Below are 16,328 nucleotides of genomic sequence, written 5' to 3'. Positions count from 1 at the left end.
ATTCAATACAATGTGAAAACAATTCTCCCAGGTTAAGGTGGGTGAGCAGAAATTGTGTGCATCCGAAATCAGTGACACTGCTTCCCTAACCTGAAACCTGCATCAGGCTGATGTGATTCCCTATAAGCTTAGTTTAAATGACACACACATACAAGCAAGCCTCAGCACCTTATTTACAAGTGAAAGGTGGGGGGGTGGGGGGGGGTTGCATGCACCAGATCACTGATAACAACATCTGTTGGTGATATTTGGGGAAAGCAGAGGTTCTGTTTATCATGTGCAAGTGTAACATTATCTGCAGATAAAGATGCTAGCATACTAGAGAAACTAAAGTATTTTGAAGAATCCTGTTGCTGTTACAACCCACCTGCCATTTTGATTGCTCTGTTGTACATTTAAACCCACTGGCCAGTAAGTGTCAGAGTTACAATTAGAATGCTTTAGTTAATCAGGCCACCATGTGCATACAGAATACAGTATGGAAATGAATGCGTGTGTGTGAGAAACAGTGAGATAAAGGTAAGCAGGTCATTTTCATTTTTGAAGACAAGCTGTCTGTCATTGTGTTACATTGTGGTGGCTTTCCCTACATAAAGCTGTGGACCAACTTGGACTTGATTTCACCTTCAATTCATTTATTTATATAAATTGTAGTTTTGATCAAACCACCTGTATCTTGCCCGAAATTGTGAGCTAGCCTCGTATAACTGGTGGCGTTAGATCAAGGTGTCCACTTGATGTAGTATCCATGCATTAATCAAAATATATCTTACATTATGCCAGGTGTTGACTGGCCCTACGATTATACAATCTGGCGTATTTCTAGGCACTTCAACCAGATCACCATCCAGAGCACCATACATCTTTTCAAGGGCATTATACCCAGATCAGAGAGCAGTCTTTCACATTACTTCATGTTGTGGAAATCAGCTATGATTCCATCTGCTCATGGATCTTTAAACAAGAGATAGTTAATTTTCTCTTTCAACATTTACCATCCTGGACCCGGGTGGGTGCACGAGGAAATGATTCAAGTGACTAAGGGCATTAAAAGGTTGGTGCATGATATAAAGGTTTTTATTAAATATGATTTTAGGGAAATGTTTGGGTCACTTCCCGGTGAAGAGTTTTAAAAGATATTAATATGGTTCTGTTACTTCCCTAGTTTATACAAACCATGGAACTGTTAGATGGCCTGCTCAATCAATCAGAACCACTCCTGTTCGCACACACCTGGTAACTAGTTGTGTTAAACTGGCAGGAAATAAATCGTCGTCACAGAGAGCATATTTAAGATGCTGTTAGGGTTCAACGATTTTGTCTGATAATCACTTGAAATGTTTTCTTTACTCTTTTTACATTTAATAATTATGTCACCAATGAGAGATTCTCCCATGATGCTATGAAACAAGCTAGTCTATGCCCTTGAATTTGATTAGCCTATGTCTTTCCATCTAATAATAGGGCCTTCGAGTTTCAACCACACTTGAATAATGTGTCAAAAGGCTTATTTTCTACCAATCTGATCAAGCACAATCAAAATTGGTCTCTTTTAAATCCCCACAAAGGCATGCAGTTATTTTTCAGTTCCACATAGTAAGGACATTAATAATATAGAGTATGTTCTGATAACACCTGGCACAAGCAATGGTGTGTCAACATTTTCCCTTTTGGTGTTTGTCATCAAGCCATGATCATACTGATTGTAAAATCAAAAGTCGTAAACTGTAGCTCTGTCACAGCATACATTCACATTTTTTCATGTTCCTGTATGGTTAATCTGTGCAATATGGCAATTGCTTGCCAAGTCCTAATTCCTAGAGATTGTCAAGTATACAGCCAGAATGTGGGCCTCCACTAAGAAACAAATGTCCTGAAGACAGGGGCCCCATCATGGGCTCTGATTTGCCCTAGTGAGTAGCCGCACCCCACTGGTTGGTCGAAGTTTTCATTTATTTAAGGGAATACCGCAGAATCGTACTCCAGGAAGGAGCCTAATGCCATAACTTCTAAAATCTAGTGGTGAGGTCCCCCGGTTGGGAATTGTTCCTATGGACACTGTGTGTGAGGGTGTGTCATATATGCTCATGACTCTCCTGCTTGGGATTTTCCAAAGCAGTGCTGGTCAAGAGAGGATCGAGCAAATGTGACTGGAATGTTTGGAGCCTTAAATTAATCCACCTCCTGAGAGTTTGCCTGGGAAGAAGCCTGCACAGTTTGAACGTGGCAACCATGATTGGATGAATTGGAGAAGCTTTGAATAGTTTCTTCCTTCTGATTAAGATTTGGGAGATTTAGCCTGACCTCAATTTCTCTAAATATGGAGGGCCTGCTTCAGTCAAAGATATGAAAGAAGATACCTAACATGAAGAGGGGTTGAGGAACCCTGATAACTGAAGCTTCAGGATTCCCTGTGTCCTCCTGAATTGGAATCTCTTCAATATGTATTGGGGAACTAGCCTTCTATTTTGCTGCTCACAAGCCTTGGCTGCTGTGGCTTCTGATTCCTCATTGGCCATGCCAAGGATGTGAATCTGCAGAGACCCCAAGTTGGCAGAGTCTAACATGTGCTAATTGTAGAAAATCTGCCTAGTAAAGCCTCCTCTCTCATGGTAATCCACCCCCCATGAAGTGTTCCCACGCCTGTTCACCATCTTTGTGGGTAGTCTTGATTCTTGTTGGGAGTCCACTGGACCAGAATGTCTGCGACACTCTCCATTACTAATCAATGTTGGAATATTCATGTAAGTTGGACATTTCCAGCACATTTGCCCTGGATTTCATTCACTTTTGGTTAGTAGAGACAGTTTGCTGTATGTTGACTACACATTGTTTGCAATAGCTAATGGGCATTAGAAAGGCAATACTGAGTAAAGTAACTCAATATTGAATAACGCAGCACAGTATTCATTGTGCTGAAATTGACGAGTGTATTCTGCTTGGTTTGGATAGGATGCAAAGACCAAATAAAAAGCATTCTGAGCACTGTCCATTGCATTATTTTAACCATCCTAACTATGGCAATCATAGATTTATAAAAGGCAAGACCTATTATAATAACAATTATAGAAAATAAATGGAATGCAGCACTAAAGTGTAAAACACAATGGACAAAACAACAAGGAAACAAACATACAAAGCTCTTAAAAGCAACATTTGGCAACTTTATCCTCAACTTAAACAGTTTAACTTGTCTCTACAACGTGGCTGTTACCATGACAGAGCTTTCTCCATGATCCATTCATTCAAAATTGCAGAGCAGCTTATTCACAATGGTGCCCCTCTAAATCTATCTTCAAGAGTGCTGTTAGAGAGTTAACGCTCTCTTTAGACAGAATTAATCAAGGTTCAGGGGAAGGTCTGCAGAAAAAAGGAAATAATAGGGGATACGGTGGGGCCAGGGAAGGAGAAAAAAGATAGAGGAAAAAAAGGCAGCAGAGGGTAGAGGGTAGGGGAAGCGAAAGGTGGGTGTTTGGGTGATGATGCAGCAAATTCCAGAAAACATTATCATGAAAACGGAGCATTTTGATATAGAGCCAAGTCAACCACTACAATTTCTCTTTTACTGGCAATCATTAACTATCCAGCACGGATACGTTTTTCTGAGATTATAATATTTACAAGTGTATATCTTTGGTCGAGTTGTGACATAGATCCTATAAATCATCCATCATGGTGTGATTGTGGATGTCATGTTGGCATCTTCTGTGAAATTCTAATTATTTATGACAAAGGTCCAACACTTAATGCAAAAATAACACAGAACAGATTAGCAATCCCTGTTGCATGCCAGAAAAGATGTGGAAGCTATGGCTCAACTGGTTCTTTAAAACAAATGCCACCATTGGAGAATTATAGGCGGCTTTGATAGGGTGGATGAAATCTCCTGTAAAGGCATGCTTTTGCAGTCCCTTCCAGAGATATCCCCATCAAATACATTCAAATGCATTCTTTGCAGCCAGTGGTTGGCTTGTTTCAACCCCATGCTGTATGTCTTTCATCTGGAGATGAACTTCCGGTGATGGATACTAGGTGGTGCAGTGCATGTGTGACATTTTCAATCATCACATTGCAGGTAGAAGGATGTTTTCTTGCTTTATTCAAACCCTCCACAAAATAAATGGTGAATGGTAATCATGCCCTTATGCCAAAATGCCAAGGATGTCAACCTAAACCGCATGGACGAGTTCCAATGTACATTTGGTTGGTGGTTGTATTCTTGATATATGTCAGTCTTGCGTTGATACAACTATGTATACAATAGCACTGCCCTATAAGACAAGACAATTCCCTCAGATAGATTAAAAATCCTACTTTTCAGCCAGCTTGCAGCTAGCCATCCCAATTCCTGGCATATTTGTCTCATGCTTCCACAGAGGATTCTAAATTGTCTGGTTGTACCACTCCACCAAACCGTCTGTTTGAGGATGTTATATGGAGGGTAGAACTCTGTAAATGTGGAGGACGTTTTTCAAATCAACCATGTACTTTGAAATAAAATTAAACTCCTGGTCAGTCAGAATTTCCTTTAGGAATCCTATTCACAAACAGGGGATCAGGTGCTTAATTATATGATTTGTGGTCTTATTTTGACTGGGAAAGGCTTCAGTATATCGGGACATCCAGTATGTATCGATTGCCATCTGATGAGGGGTTGAAGGGTTCCATAATGCCCATAAGAATTTATGAAAAAGGAACATCAGTTACATGGAGTGGTTCTAGTAAGGCTCACCCTACATGAGCTTGGTAAGTATTTTGGCAAGCATCATAGGTTTTGCAGTGTTTCATAATCTGGTTATAAATACCTAACCAAAAGAATCGACTTATAACATTGTCTTGTGCTTCAGTGATCCTTTGGTTCTCAGCTACCACATGGGAATTGGCAATGTACATAATTACCTTTCTGAAGGGTTATTCACTATCCCTGCTCCTACATTAATGCTATATGCTATTACTGTTCCAACCAGGATTTTGGCACTGACCACCTGTAAATGTTCAGAAAACTGTAGTTTCCTGCCTGTTGACACTAACACTTTGCCTCTGGGGGGTTAGGGGGATGTCAATGTCCTCAGGGCCCTAAAGATCAAAGTCTGCAGCTCTGGGCATGACTTGAAATCGATGTTTCACCTTTCAAGAAGTCCAGACAGTTTTCAGTTGTAACAAAGTCTAAGTGTAAAGATCCAGTCTAGAATTGGATCCCACTTCTACCATATATCATGAGTTTGATTTGTCGCCACAAAAGACCCAATGTTTGTAGTAAATTTAACAAAAGCAGCATGTGGGAAAATAATGCAAAATGGGGCCAGGATAGAGTTCAACTAAAAGTACCATGGGTGAGAATGCCAGTTCTTCAGATGCATCTTCCAGGAATGAAGAAAAGAATATCTCTAAAAACATCTTTTGGTCAGTCCCCGGTGCCAATCACAATTCTGGTTCACTTTTGATAGCTGTGTGCCGTTTTGGAGATCGATGTTTGATGAGAACAGACTGAGGGTTCAGAAATTCTCATCAGATGGACACCAGCATAATGAAAGCAATGTACAAGTCTTTGCAGAGTTGAGGCATGTCTAGGGGACTTAAAGGCTAGTCACTGGGCTGCTGGCCACCTATACAATAATGTATCATGATTTTATGGCCCACAACCTGTCCTTTCTCTCCTTCTTGCAGCCTCAATGAAAGTTCGTACCTATAAGGCTGCTCACAAATTCAAAAAAATTCTAGGGCCCTGACTCTATACTGGCATCTCAAGCACCCGTTCTTCATTTTGAGTTGGACATCCTCCAACCAATCACACACAAACCTTTATTATATGGTGAGAGTCATCCTCTTGCTCCCTCTCCTTTCTGGATCTTGGTTATTCCCTGTTACTCATTTTCCCTTTTCCTCCTTCTCCTCCTCAGTGCATAGTCCCTCCTTCCAGCTCTCTGCGTCTCCCTTTGCCACCTCCTTCAACTCTACTGCTCTGTTCTTTACTCGATTCCCTACTGGTATTACTCTCTTCTCTAGCTTCTCTGTTCCTCCTTGTACAGCCATTCCTCCTCTCTCAACCCACTCTGTTCCTCCCACCTCTTCTGTTCCTCCAGCCTCCTCCTCCCTCTTCTTTCTCCAGCCTTCACAAAACGTGTGCCATCCTCTTCTATGAACTCCCGCCCCTTCACCTTTTATGGGTTCTTTATATACACTCATTTTCCCACCACCTGGCCCAAAATCTGTATGCGGACTTGGAGGTGTGTGGTTGCTACTACATGAGTGGCTGGATGTGAAAATGTGTTGTAACACAGGTGGCTCTAATGGAGGACAGTGCAGTTTGAGCATTTTCTGGACTGCAGCTTTAAGAAGTGGGTCTGCCATTTTAAATATTTGTGTTGACCTAGAGCTGCTTGGGCAGCAGTGCCCTGTGTTGATCTAGCATGTCTAGTGTTTCCAGGTGAGTGGGTTTTCTTTGTTGAGTTTGTGTCACAGCACCACTGCTTGGATAAACTCACATCAGGTTGGAGTGACAGAATATTTCTACACCACTGTGTCTGGGCTTCAGCACATATAGAAGACAGTTCAGTAAATAAACCTTGGTTGTCTATCTATTGAAGGGTCAAATGTTGTTATACTGCACATGTGATAAGACCACGCCTCCTGACTCAGATGCTATGGTATCCTCCCCATGCCAGCCCTGGGCCCTACATCACTGAACAGGTGTCAGAACCGGGGCCCCATGGTCACCTCCCCTTATGCTGGGATGGTTAGGCCAGGGACATCATTACAGAAAGATGAGATAAGCCTGTCAGAAAATGTCTTCCACAGTAACAGCCTTTACAGTAGAGTCTAAAGAAATGTTCTGGCAGTTACAATCTCACATATATTTTTGCCCTGTCTACTTTCTCATGAAGTGAATTGGTTCTTTATTCATTTGATTGTTCCATCTATTAAACCGGTTAGTTTTCAGTATCCTGTTTCATACACAATTCTCAAAAATGTTCTTTCCTTTAAATCAACTGGCAGTTCTTCAGTAAATCAAATGCAAACAATCCAGACACATCGACACTGAAATAATGGTTTGGTGCAAAGGTCACCAAGGCTGAACTGCAAAAGCTAAATCCACACCTTATTTTCAGGATTTTCACACAAAATACATTTGAATACACTTAATCCAAATGGGAGTTATTTATATAGTCAGTACTTATCCTGAAAATCTGCGGGTTGGGCACTCAACAACCACACTTGGAGAACCCCAGTTTAGAGGGATTCTTCAGGGGCAGGTCTTGTGCTCAGTACTCTCAGAGTTCAAAGTTTTTTTTAAAGTCAATAGTTTAAGTCTGTCTTTTTTAACTAGTATGTAAACAGCTGTGAGTCCTCTATTGAAGGCAAAATAAATTAACCTTGCCCCACAATTGGGCCGCTAATTAGGGAACCCCTAATGATTACTTACTCAGCCTCGAGTGACCATATGAACCGCTAATTCTCTAAGGACTGCTTACAGTTCTGCCCCAATTTGCCTGTGAACAGTGGAACTTGGCAATCACAATTTCATTTCACTCATCTGAAGGGATACCCCATTCATTAAAAATATTGTTATCTGTGTTGGGAATACCAAGGGGAAAGAATGCAAGAAGAAAGGTTTTCTGAACAAACATTCATAGGGAATGTTTTCCTAGCTAGCATCATGCTGATGAAAGTGAAGTTAAGGTCTAAGATTTGGTCCAGCTATGTGAGTGTGGTCCAATAATGTAGAGCTATTTCTATGGAGCAGAGTCTGACAATGAACTTGCAGGTGTACGGCTATGGCAGGGAAGTGTGTTAAGATGAATGATCACTTGGGATTAGGAATGGAAGAGAGCATTTGCACACAAAAAACGTCACCCAGGTTAGTGGTCCTAAAATTATCAGGATGTGAACTTATGAACTAATAGGTGTTGCTAATGGCATATGTAAGAGTAGGATGGGTGGGTTGGATAATCTTGCAGGGTATATAGATTCTAAAGAGCTATTGCAGCACCGCTGTAATGTCTTTTGGTGTGAATGCTGACAAGGAGTGTGAAAGTAGGTAGAATCATGACCAAGGTCATTAAATACAAGTACAGCCATCTTTGATCCAGGTTTCCAAAAGACATAAAGTACCTGAGATATTTTCTATAATATCATCGAGCCTACTATGTTAGTCTGTGTTTTCAGGCCTTGCCTTAACTATACATTGGGAATCAAATGTGTCACACAAGAATATCAAATTCAGAAGCCACCCCAAAGATGGGACAAAGCCCACAATGAGAAATAATAGCCTATGCCAATTGGAGAGGAAATGGCCCGGCCAATACTATTGCCAATATTATTCCTAGACTGAATTCACATTAAAAGGTGAACTAACCCAGCACGGAAACGTAACCCTTGAAACCAAAAAACATTGTTTTATTACCATGCGATATCAAACACTTTTAAAGAACAATGTGTAACCCTAAAGAAACAATGTGGGACAAACGTTCCGGCTACCTGCACAAAACCTACAGTACAGCTTCACCTCAAAGAAGTCGCACTACCAGAGAACATATCAACACTATCACTGTAGCCCTTGACCAGGATGCACTTGGGACAGACACCCCTCACTCACACCCCATTGGCCCTCTATGCTAATATATGCCTGCCTATCAATTAGCTGCAATTCAATTAGCTGCCTCCTGCCAAGCCAGCCACCCATGCCCACTAAAAGTAGCACACTGACCCAGATTTGTCATCAAGGTGAATCTGTTTAGAGTAGTCACAGCATTATTCCTTACAAGTAACATACCAAAAGCACTTACACACAGTAATCCACCCACTACATAAAACATCGCCAAGCTGCCACCCATGCCCAGGGGATTGCCTTCTGATTTTATAGCTTACTTTCCCATGAAAACTACTTCCAAAAGCAGTAATTACCCAACTACAACCATTAATCAAAGAACATAGCCTACTTAACCACCACCAGCAGGCTTTCACTCCAGGAGAAACAAAACGGTTATTTTTGTGGTAGTTAATGACATCAGGAGGGATTACATAGTTGTCACAAACTAATGGTACACACGCTCTGATCCTCCTGGCCTCCCATTAGCCTGTGTTACCCTTGATAATGCTATCCTGGAACACATCACAATGCTCCAATCTGCAATGTAGACTAATGTTGACAACATTCTTCTTGTCTCACAGATCGCTATCAGTGGCATTAGCCATATTGAAATCACAAGTACTCTTACAGTCTGGATTAACACAGGGCTCTGTACTAAGAACACACGTCACTATCAGACTGGTAGAAGACGTCATTAGATACTTCCTCCTTTTCTTCATGGTTTAGGAGCAATGCCATTCATATATGTCTGCAACTAGACAGCAATCTCAAAATAAACACCACAAGTCACACAACTGCATGAGAAAAGTTACAGAATTGATTATTACAAACAAACTAAATGATAACCCTAACCAAATCCGAGGTCATCACACCAAACACGAGCCATCCCATGGCGCTTTAAAATGCGACCCAGGGTCCCATGCTCTATCGCTTTGTATTGCAGAAGGTCTACAACGTAGGAATTATTATCGACTCACACCTCAGCTTCAATGACTAGTCCACTAAATAACCAAGAACTGCTATTTCTATTTGTGGACAATAGGCTACATTCTAGACATTTTCAAAATCAACTTATTTTTGGAACTCCTTTGCAGTGCATATGCTGTACATTAACGATAGCCAAGAAAGATTTGAGTGTGCAGCGAAGGTGTGATGTGATATGAAATGGCCAAATTGAAATGACTGAAACCAGGCACTGCCTCAGTTCCTATCCCTCAGGGCTTGGCACATTCAGGACTGACAGGGACCTTTCAGTTCATGGTTACCTTGTAGTTATTGTTAGATCTCTCCAATGCTTGTATACAGTTGTCTCATTATTTCACAAAGTGGATTGTGAAGAGCAGAAAGAGCACCAAATGGTAATTTGATTGTTAAATAAGTCTGTTTCCCAAGTATATTTCACTGTTTTGTCAGGCTCTTTTATGCGGTAAAAGATGATTTAATGCAGAGGTCCCTAACACTGAAAAACACAAAGGCCTTCTTGTGTATTATCTCACTAAAAATAATAATCTACATTTTGTGCAGGGCATACCTCTTCATTATTATTATTTGTATTATTATTAGGATATTCATTGAGCATGAACCAAGCTTCAGCAAGCAATGGAATGCTTTACAAATCATAGAGGGATTGAGACCATGAGGGAAGAAGAGATACAAGAGAGTAGGGAGCTCACAATGGTGGAGAAGGAGGGTGGGCAATTTGGCAGCAAGGGATCTACATGCAACCATGGGAGGAAACAGGTGGGATCATATCACCCATTCTCAGGTTTGGTGGATAGTGGAGGGTGTGTGTACTTAGCTGCTAGGTTTGAGCCATTCCTTGAAGAGAAGGGCCTTGAGCTCCTTCCTGAAATGTAGAAGCAAGGGGGCAAGTCTGGTGTTGACGAGAGTTCCAGTGTCTTGGGGCATAGACAGAGAAGTCCTGTATTCTGTATTCTGGTTCTTTTCTTCCTGCACTGGCGGAGTTCAAGTCTGACATGTCCTTACTTCTGGTAGGTCACAGGCCTCTGGAGATGCTGCATGTAACTCAGGGACTTCATGGAAAAAGCCTTGTAGATGATGCAGCAGGATCTGAAGATGATATGTGCTTGCAGCAGGAGCTCCTACAGTTCTATGAGGATCGAGGTGATGTGGTCAAATTTGCAGAAACCTTTGATGAGCCACTCTGCAGCATGCAGAACACACCACCTGGGTGCCAGGATAGTCACGGGAACACCTTCCAAAATGGCATTTCCACCATCCATGTGGGAAAGGACCAAGGCTTGGACAGCAGCTATGAAGTTGGGGTGTGAAGCCTTCAAGGTTCAAAGGAGAGAGCCAGATCTGGATGTCAAGGTGTTCAGTGTTCTTGCTCTGCAGTAGGAATTCAATCTTGGAGGGTTGAGCTTCAGGCAAGCAGTGGACATCCAGGTTTGGATCAATGTGAGTCAGAACTTGAGCCTGTGTATGTCTTCAATGGAGGATATCTTGAGGTAGATCTTAGTGTCATCTTCATATCTGTGGTTGTGGATGTTGTGTGGAGTAGGAGGGTTCTGAGTGGTTCAATGTAATGAATGAAGTTCACAGAGGAGAGGATGCATCCTTGCCAGACTCCACAGGTGATGGGTATAGTTACTGACGAGGAGGAGGCCATTTGTACAAGCTGGGGATGATCTCACTGATCCCCATGCTGGGGTGTAGAATGTCAGTGAGTGTCTGCAGGTCTACTGTGATGAATGCTTCTGGGAGGTCAAGTAGAACCGGGAGGCATGGATGGCAATCATGAACAGATTTTAAGGGCATCCTTGATAACTTTGTTGGTAGCCGTTTCCGTGATGCATCTGAGTCTGAAGCCAGATTGGTAGGCCTGGAGGAGGTTATTGTCATTGATGCGTTGGAGGAGTTGCATGGGTACAGCTTTCTCAAGGATCTTACCAAGGAAGGAAGCATGGGTGATGGGGCATGGTTGCTAGGGCCATCAATATCCAGTGTTGTTTTCTTGATCAGAGGATTTCTCTGGTTTTGAGGGTCAAGGGGAAGATTTCTTTGAGTCAAGAGAGCTGGTGATGATTGTCAAGTAAAGGAGGAATGCTTCAGTCAGAAGTGTCTTGAGTTTACTGGCAGGGAGGATGTCGTCTGGGTACAATGTGGCCTTGAGGGATGCTAGAGTGGCAGTGACATCTTCCATAGTGAGTGTCTTGAAAGTTGCCCAGGTATTTGTGGCATTGCGATTTGGGTCCTGTAGTGTGCTTTCAGTTATCAAATGGGTGTCTATGGTTGTCTATGTATTGGTAGATCATGCTGATTTTGTTGATGAAGAAAGAGTAGATGGTGATGGATTTTTTATGGCATGTGGTAACGGTGGGTCGTGCAGAGGATTGATGCAGTGCTTCCTGTATTTGTTTAATTGCTGCACATCGAGTGAGGTTCTGCTTCTACAGTGTGCGGTGAGATGGCCTCTTATTTTTCAAGAGTCCTAGGTTGCCACCTACAGCAGAAGAGATAGAGCAGTCATATCTGACCATGTGTATGTCTATGTCCCAGGGAAAACCTGCACCTTCTTGACAGGATAGTGTAGGGCAGAGCTGGGTACTTCTAGACTAATTTTCAAGCATCTCACAGAGTGATGCATGAGAGTTTTTATGCTTCTATTAAACACATGATCAATGTGTGGTCATTGGGGGCTAGAATTAGGTTAGGAAATATGTATAAAGCTGTTTTCAAGTATCTTTTAGTTTATTGTATGATCTGAGTAACAATGAACCATAAATGCAGGTAACACTGATATACATGTCAAACTCAAGGGGCTTACTGTATGAAATAGTGTGATGCATAATAATGTGCCCTGTGCACAGGGCACACATCTTTGTGGTTTCTGCATTAAGCTGCAGCGCATCCTGGGAAGTGGTACTTCCTCAGTGTGGGGAGGGTTGGCCAATTTGCTTTTGCAGGAGGCCTATGTTACTCCTCAGCTTAGTAAGAGGCAGCCATGTCTCGGCATTGTTCTTTGTGTATGGGCCAGAGAACCCCTTTACCTTCTTGGGAGGTTCGTAAGGGGGACAGTGTGTACTGTGCCCTCATTTTCAAGTATCACAGAGAGATGTGCATCAGAGTTTTCATAATTTACCAATGTATGGTCCTTGGGAGCTGGCAAGAGGTACCGACATATGTATATAGAGAAACTCACAGTGAATCACACTTTCATAGCCAATCAAGCATCCTGGCCTATTTTCATACTTAGGCTACAAAACAGGCGTGTTAGTGCAAAGTACTGTAACTTCCTGTGTACGTACATTAAATCAAAGGACTTGCTGAAGCAACTACTTACACGGGAAAGCTGAGCAAGGCTGGAACATGGCAAGAGAGGTGAAACACCTTTGGGCAGTGATCGCAGCATAACATTTCTCCGCCATTTAAGCAAACAGCACAAAAATCCTCATTTTCGATCGGGTTTGCTTCATCATTAAAATACGACTTTTTGACGTTGGGGGTGCTGCTCGTGTGTTTGTAGTCACCAGTGGGTTGGCTGACGTGAGCTGAATGGAACTCTGCGCTTTTTCTTTTCTCTGATAACTCCTCTGGTTTGACATTTAGTAGAGCAGGTACTGTTGACAGCTGTGGGGGTTCTGGTGGTAGGAGTGGGGGCGATGAAGATGGATTATTTTCGGGATGAACCTGTGAAAAAAAGAGAAAGGTAAGCTGAAGCAATGCCAAAGGTTAGGGGGGTTCTTCAATTGGACTGCCTACACTCACTCAAGACAAACTTCTCAAGCAATGCCAAAGGTTAGGGAGGTTCTTCAATTGGACTGCCTACACTCACTCAAGACAAGCTTCTCAAGCAATGCCAAAGGTTAGGGAGGTTCTTCAATTGGACTGCCTACACTCACTCAAGCCAAACTTCTCAAGCAATGCCAAAGGTTAGAGAGGTTCTTCAATTGGACTGCCTACACTCACTCAAGACAAACTTCTCAAGCAATGCCAAAGGTTAGAGAGGTTCTTCAATTGGACTGCCTACACTCACTCAAGACAAACTTCTCAAGCAATGCCAAAGGTTAGAGAGGTTCTTCAATTGGACTGCCTACACTCACTCAAGACAAACTTCTCAAGCAATGCCAAAGGTTAGAGAGGTTGTTCAATTGGAATGCCTACATCCAGCAAGGCTTATCATTGAAATCATGCCCATTGTCCTGCTGCATGAAAGAGCAGCACTGGTGTAGCCAGGATTTCGCGACAGGGCGAGCCTGCATTGCCTATTGCTCCGTTAGCAATCATATAAGGGAGACACATATGTTATCAGAGCCTTTGCTTTCATCCGCTCCTAGGACAAGGCCAACATCTGCATTTGTGTAGGGAATCTGTGTTACGTTGTTAATTACAGATGTTACCGTTGCAAAACTAAACAATTCTCATTGAATCCACTGAAGAAGGATGAAAGAAAGAAAGAGAGCTACATGTATGTGTTCCTATCACACGGGATGAACCCACTTAATTGGCAGATCTTTTGCAAAACAACAGTAATCCGTTTAGGATGCAAGTTCTAAAGCTAGCAAAACAATGCTGACGTTTCTTATGGTCATGCTTCTTGCAATGATGTTGGAGCAGAGTTAAACACTCTTGCCCGCTCTGTAGTGACATTTTTACCATATGTCATTTTGCATTCGCGTACTGATGATTTTAAATGTAGGAATACAAGCACCTGAATGCAATTTGATTTGTGTCTAAAATGCAGGAAAGGTTCATTAGTTTACATGACCCTATACTACTTTCGAGACTTTTCCAAAAACATCAGAAGAGCTGTGTGCTGAGTGGAAAAACGATACGAGGATGGCATGGTGGATGGTTGCCACTTCAATGTAACAGAGCTTCAATCATTTAAAACGTGACTGCATGCAAGATGTCATGATGTCATGCACTGTAAGCAAAGGAGATGAGCAGGTGGAAGACATAGGCCATACTTCAAGACAGCCAGAGAGAAAGAGTGAGGGAGAGAACAGAACAGACAGAAAACAAGGTATCAAAGGAAAAAGTGAGACTCATGGGAAAATGAGACTGCGAGAGGAAGAGAACAAAGCAAATCAAAAAAGGTGTAGAGCGGAGCAGAGGGAAAGTGAAAGAGATGCAGATAGTGCAGAAGAGTCAAATACACGGATAAAAAGAAAAAGCAGAATCCAGTGAAGGCAGGGAAGGTGAGAGGGAGTGAGAGACAGAAGGGGAAACTTAAAATGTGTGTGTAAGAAGGAACAGCAATGTCTACAGGTAAGAGTGTGGCAAAGAGTCAGAATAGAAGAGAGATAGTTGTCACTTGTACTTGTACTCGAGACTTGTTAATAGGACAGAACGAAGTCCCCTGCATCCTCTCCGCTGTGAAAGGTAAATGGGAGAAGCAAACCGCCTCTATAAGCTCCAGCAGAACTTCGTGCAGTAGTGCCCAGCCCTCCGAGCTCACGCCATCTGGTTTCTGAATACTTACACTCTCCCCACAAGAGCTTTAAGTGGGCAGGGGCGATCCAGGGCTTTGCCACATCAGTCTCCAACAATTGCTCTCAGTTCAAGGTTACTGCCAGGGATCCCACCAGTCCTCCCACTATTGATTTCTTCAGAACATCATTTTCTGCACAATCGTCTATTGCAATCATGTGGCTTAAATTGGAAGCGTGTTTTGACTTCCTGCGCCAGTTAGATATTTATTGGGAAACAAACCAATGAAAAACAGTTGCAGGTATGGTGTGGAGTCATATACCAGGCCCAACACATCCATGGTGAACTAAGGCGGTTGATAAATAGTAGTAGTAACCGCCCAGGCAAGTACAGCTGACAGAGGGAAGTGGCCAATGAATGGGGCTGGAAAGGATCACATCCATCCCTAAAGGGATGTCCACAAAAACCAGGACAAACATATACCCTGTTTAAACAGTCAGCATTAGGTTCCTAGCGCGTTATACAATGCTTACACCAGGCAGGTCTTAACCTGGAATGCAATTTGGATACAAAACACCCTTAGGAAGATGCATATACATTAATAATGTATGGTTCTATTGAGGGGAGCCTCTAACATTTGAGAGACCCTTGCAGGCAAGAGATGTGCAAACCCCCAAATTTGCAGAGGTATTGACATCACAGTGACACACAGAAAAAGACGTCACAGAGAGTGACACGAATTTTTGATACACGAGAGAATCATGGGAACATATTTTTAAGTAGTTGCCACGATAAAACCAAGTAAGAAACTTTGTGATGCCCATTGTATGAATGACTACTACTATTATTATGATCATCATTATCATAATTTTTATTACTAATATTGTGATATAGAGAAATATCTCCAGTGAGCATTTTTTAACTAGCATAATTTGTGAACTGAATCACTTCTAGAGACTTCTCATTTTGGCAGATAAGTCAAAGTGAAATAGGGGGTTTTCCATGGGTTCACAGGCCTTGGTCTCAAACCCCAGCTTTATCACTTCTGTAGTCTGCAACTAAGCCCCTTGCCATTAATCTTCCCAGATATAGTTGGTAGAACCAAGTGATTGGCTTTCAAGACTAGTCGCTTCAAAGCGATGACTTGCAAAGTGCTCACATTATGATATCCCACTCTGGCAAATATACGAATCCAGCAGCAGAAAGAGTATGATTGTTGCATTATTTTCAGGAAAGGAAGACCACAATTCAACGTGAGGCTAAAGAATGGCACTTTCAAGTCTTGAAGGGAGCTTTGAGTGAACATTTAAAATATAAATTCTCCTATTATAGTTCTTATCAA

At 42.2% G+C, this 16,328-nt stretch overlaps 1 protein-coding gene across 1 annotated transcript in view; it reads right to left on the bottom strand.

Annotated features, from left to right (window-relative positions):
- Positions 1-16,328, bottom strand: part of TRIM66 (tripartite motif containing 66) — a 482,967-nt gene that overhangs the window by 38,494 nt on the left and 428,145 nt on the right. Inside the window, exon 14 of the mRNA XM_069623711.1 lies at positions 12,897-13,243. Within this exon, the coding sequence (XP_069479812.1) occupies positions 12,897-13,243 (347 nt within the window). The remainder of the gene's footprint in view (positions 1-12,896; positions 13,244-16,328) is intronic.

Source organism: Ambystoma mexicanum, chromosome 11 (genome assembly GCF_040938575.1).
Source record: "Ambystoma mexicanum isolate Mex_15411 chromosome 11, UKY_AmexF1_1, whole genome shotgun sequence".
Taxonomy (NCBI): Eukaryota; Metazoa; Chordata; class Amphibia; order Caudata; family Ambystomatidae; genus Ambystoma; species Ambystoma mexicanum.
Note: the sequence above shows the minus strand (reverse complement) of the source record. Positions and strands in the feature narration are given on the sequence as shown.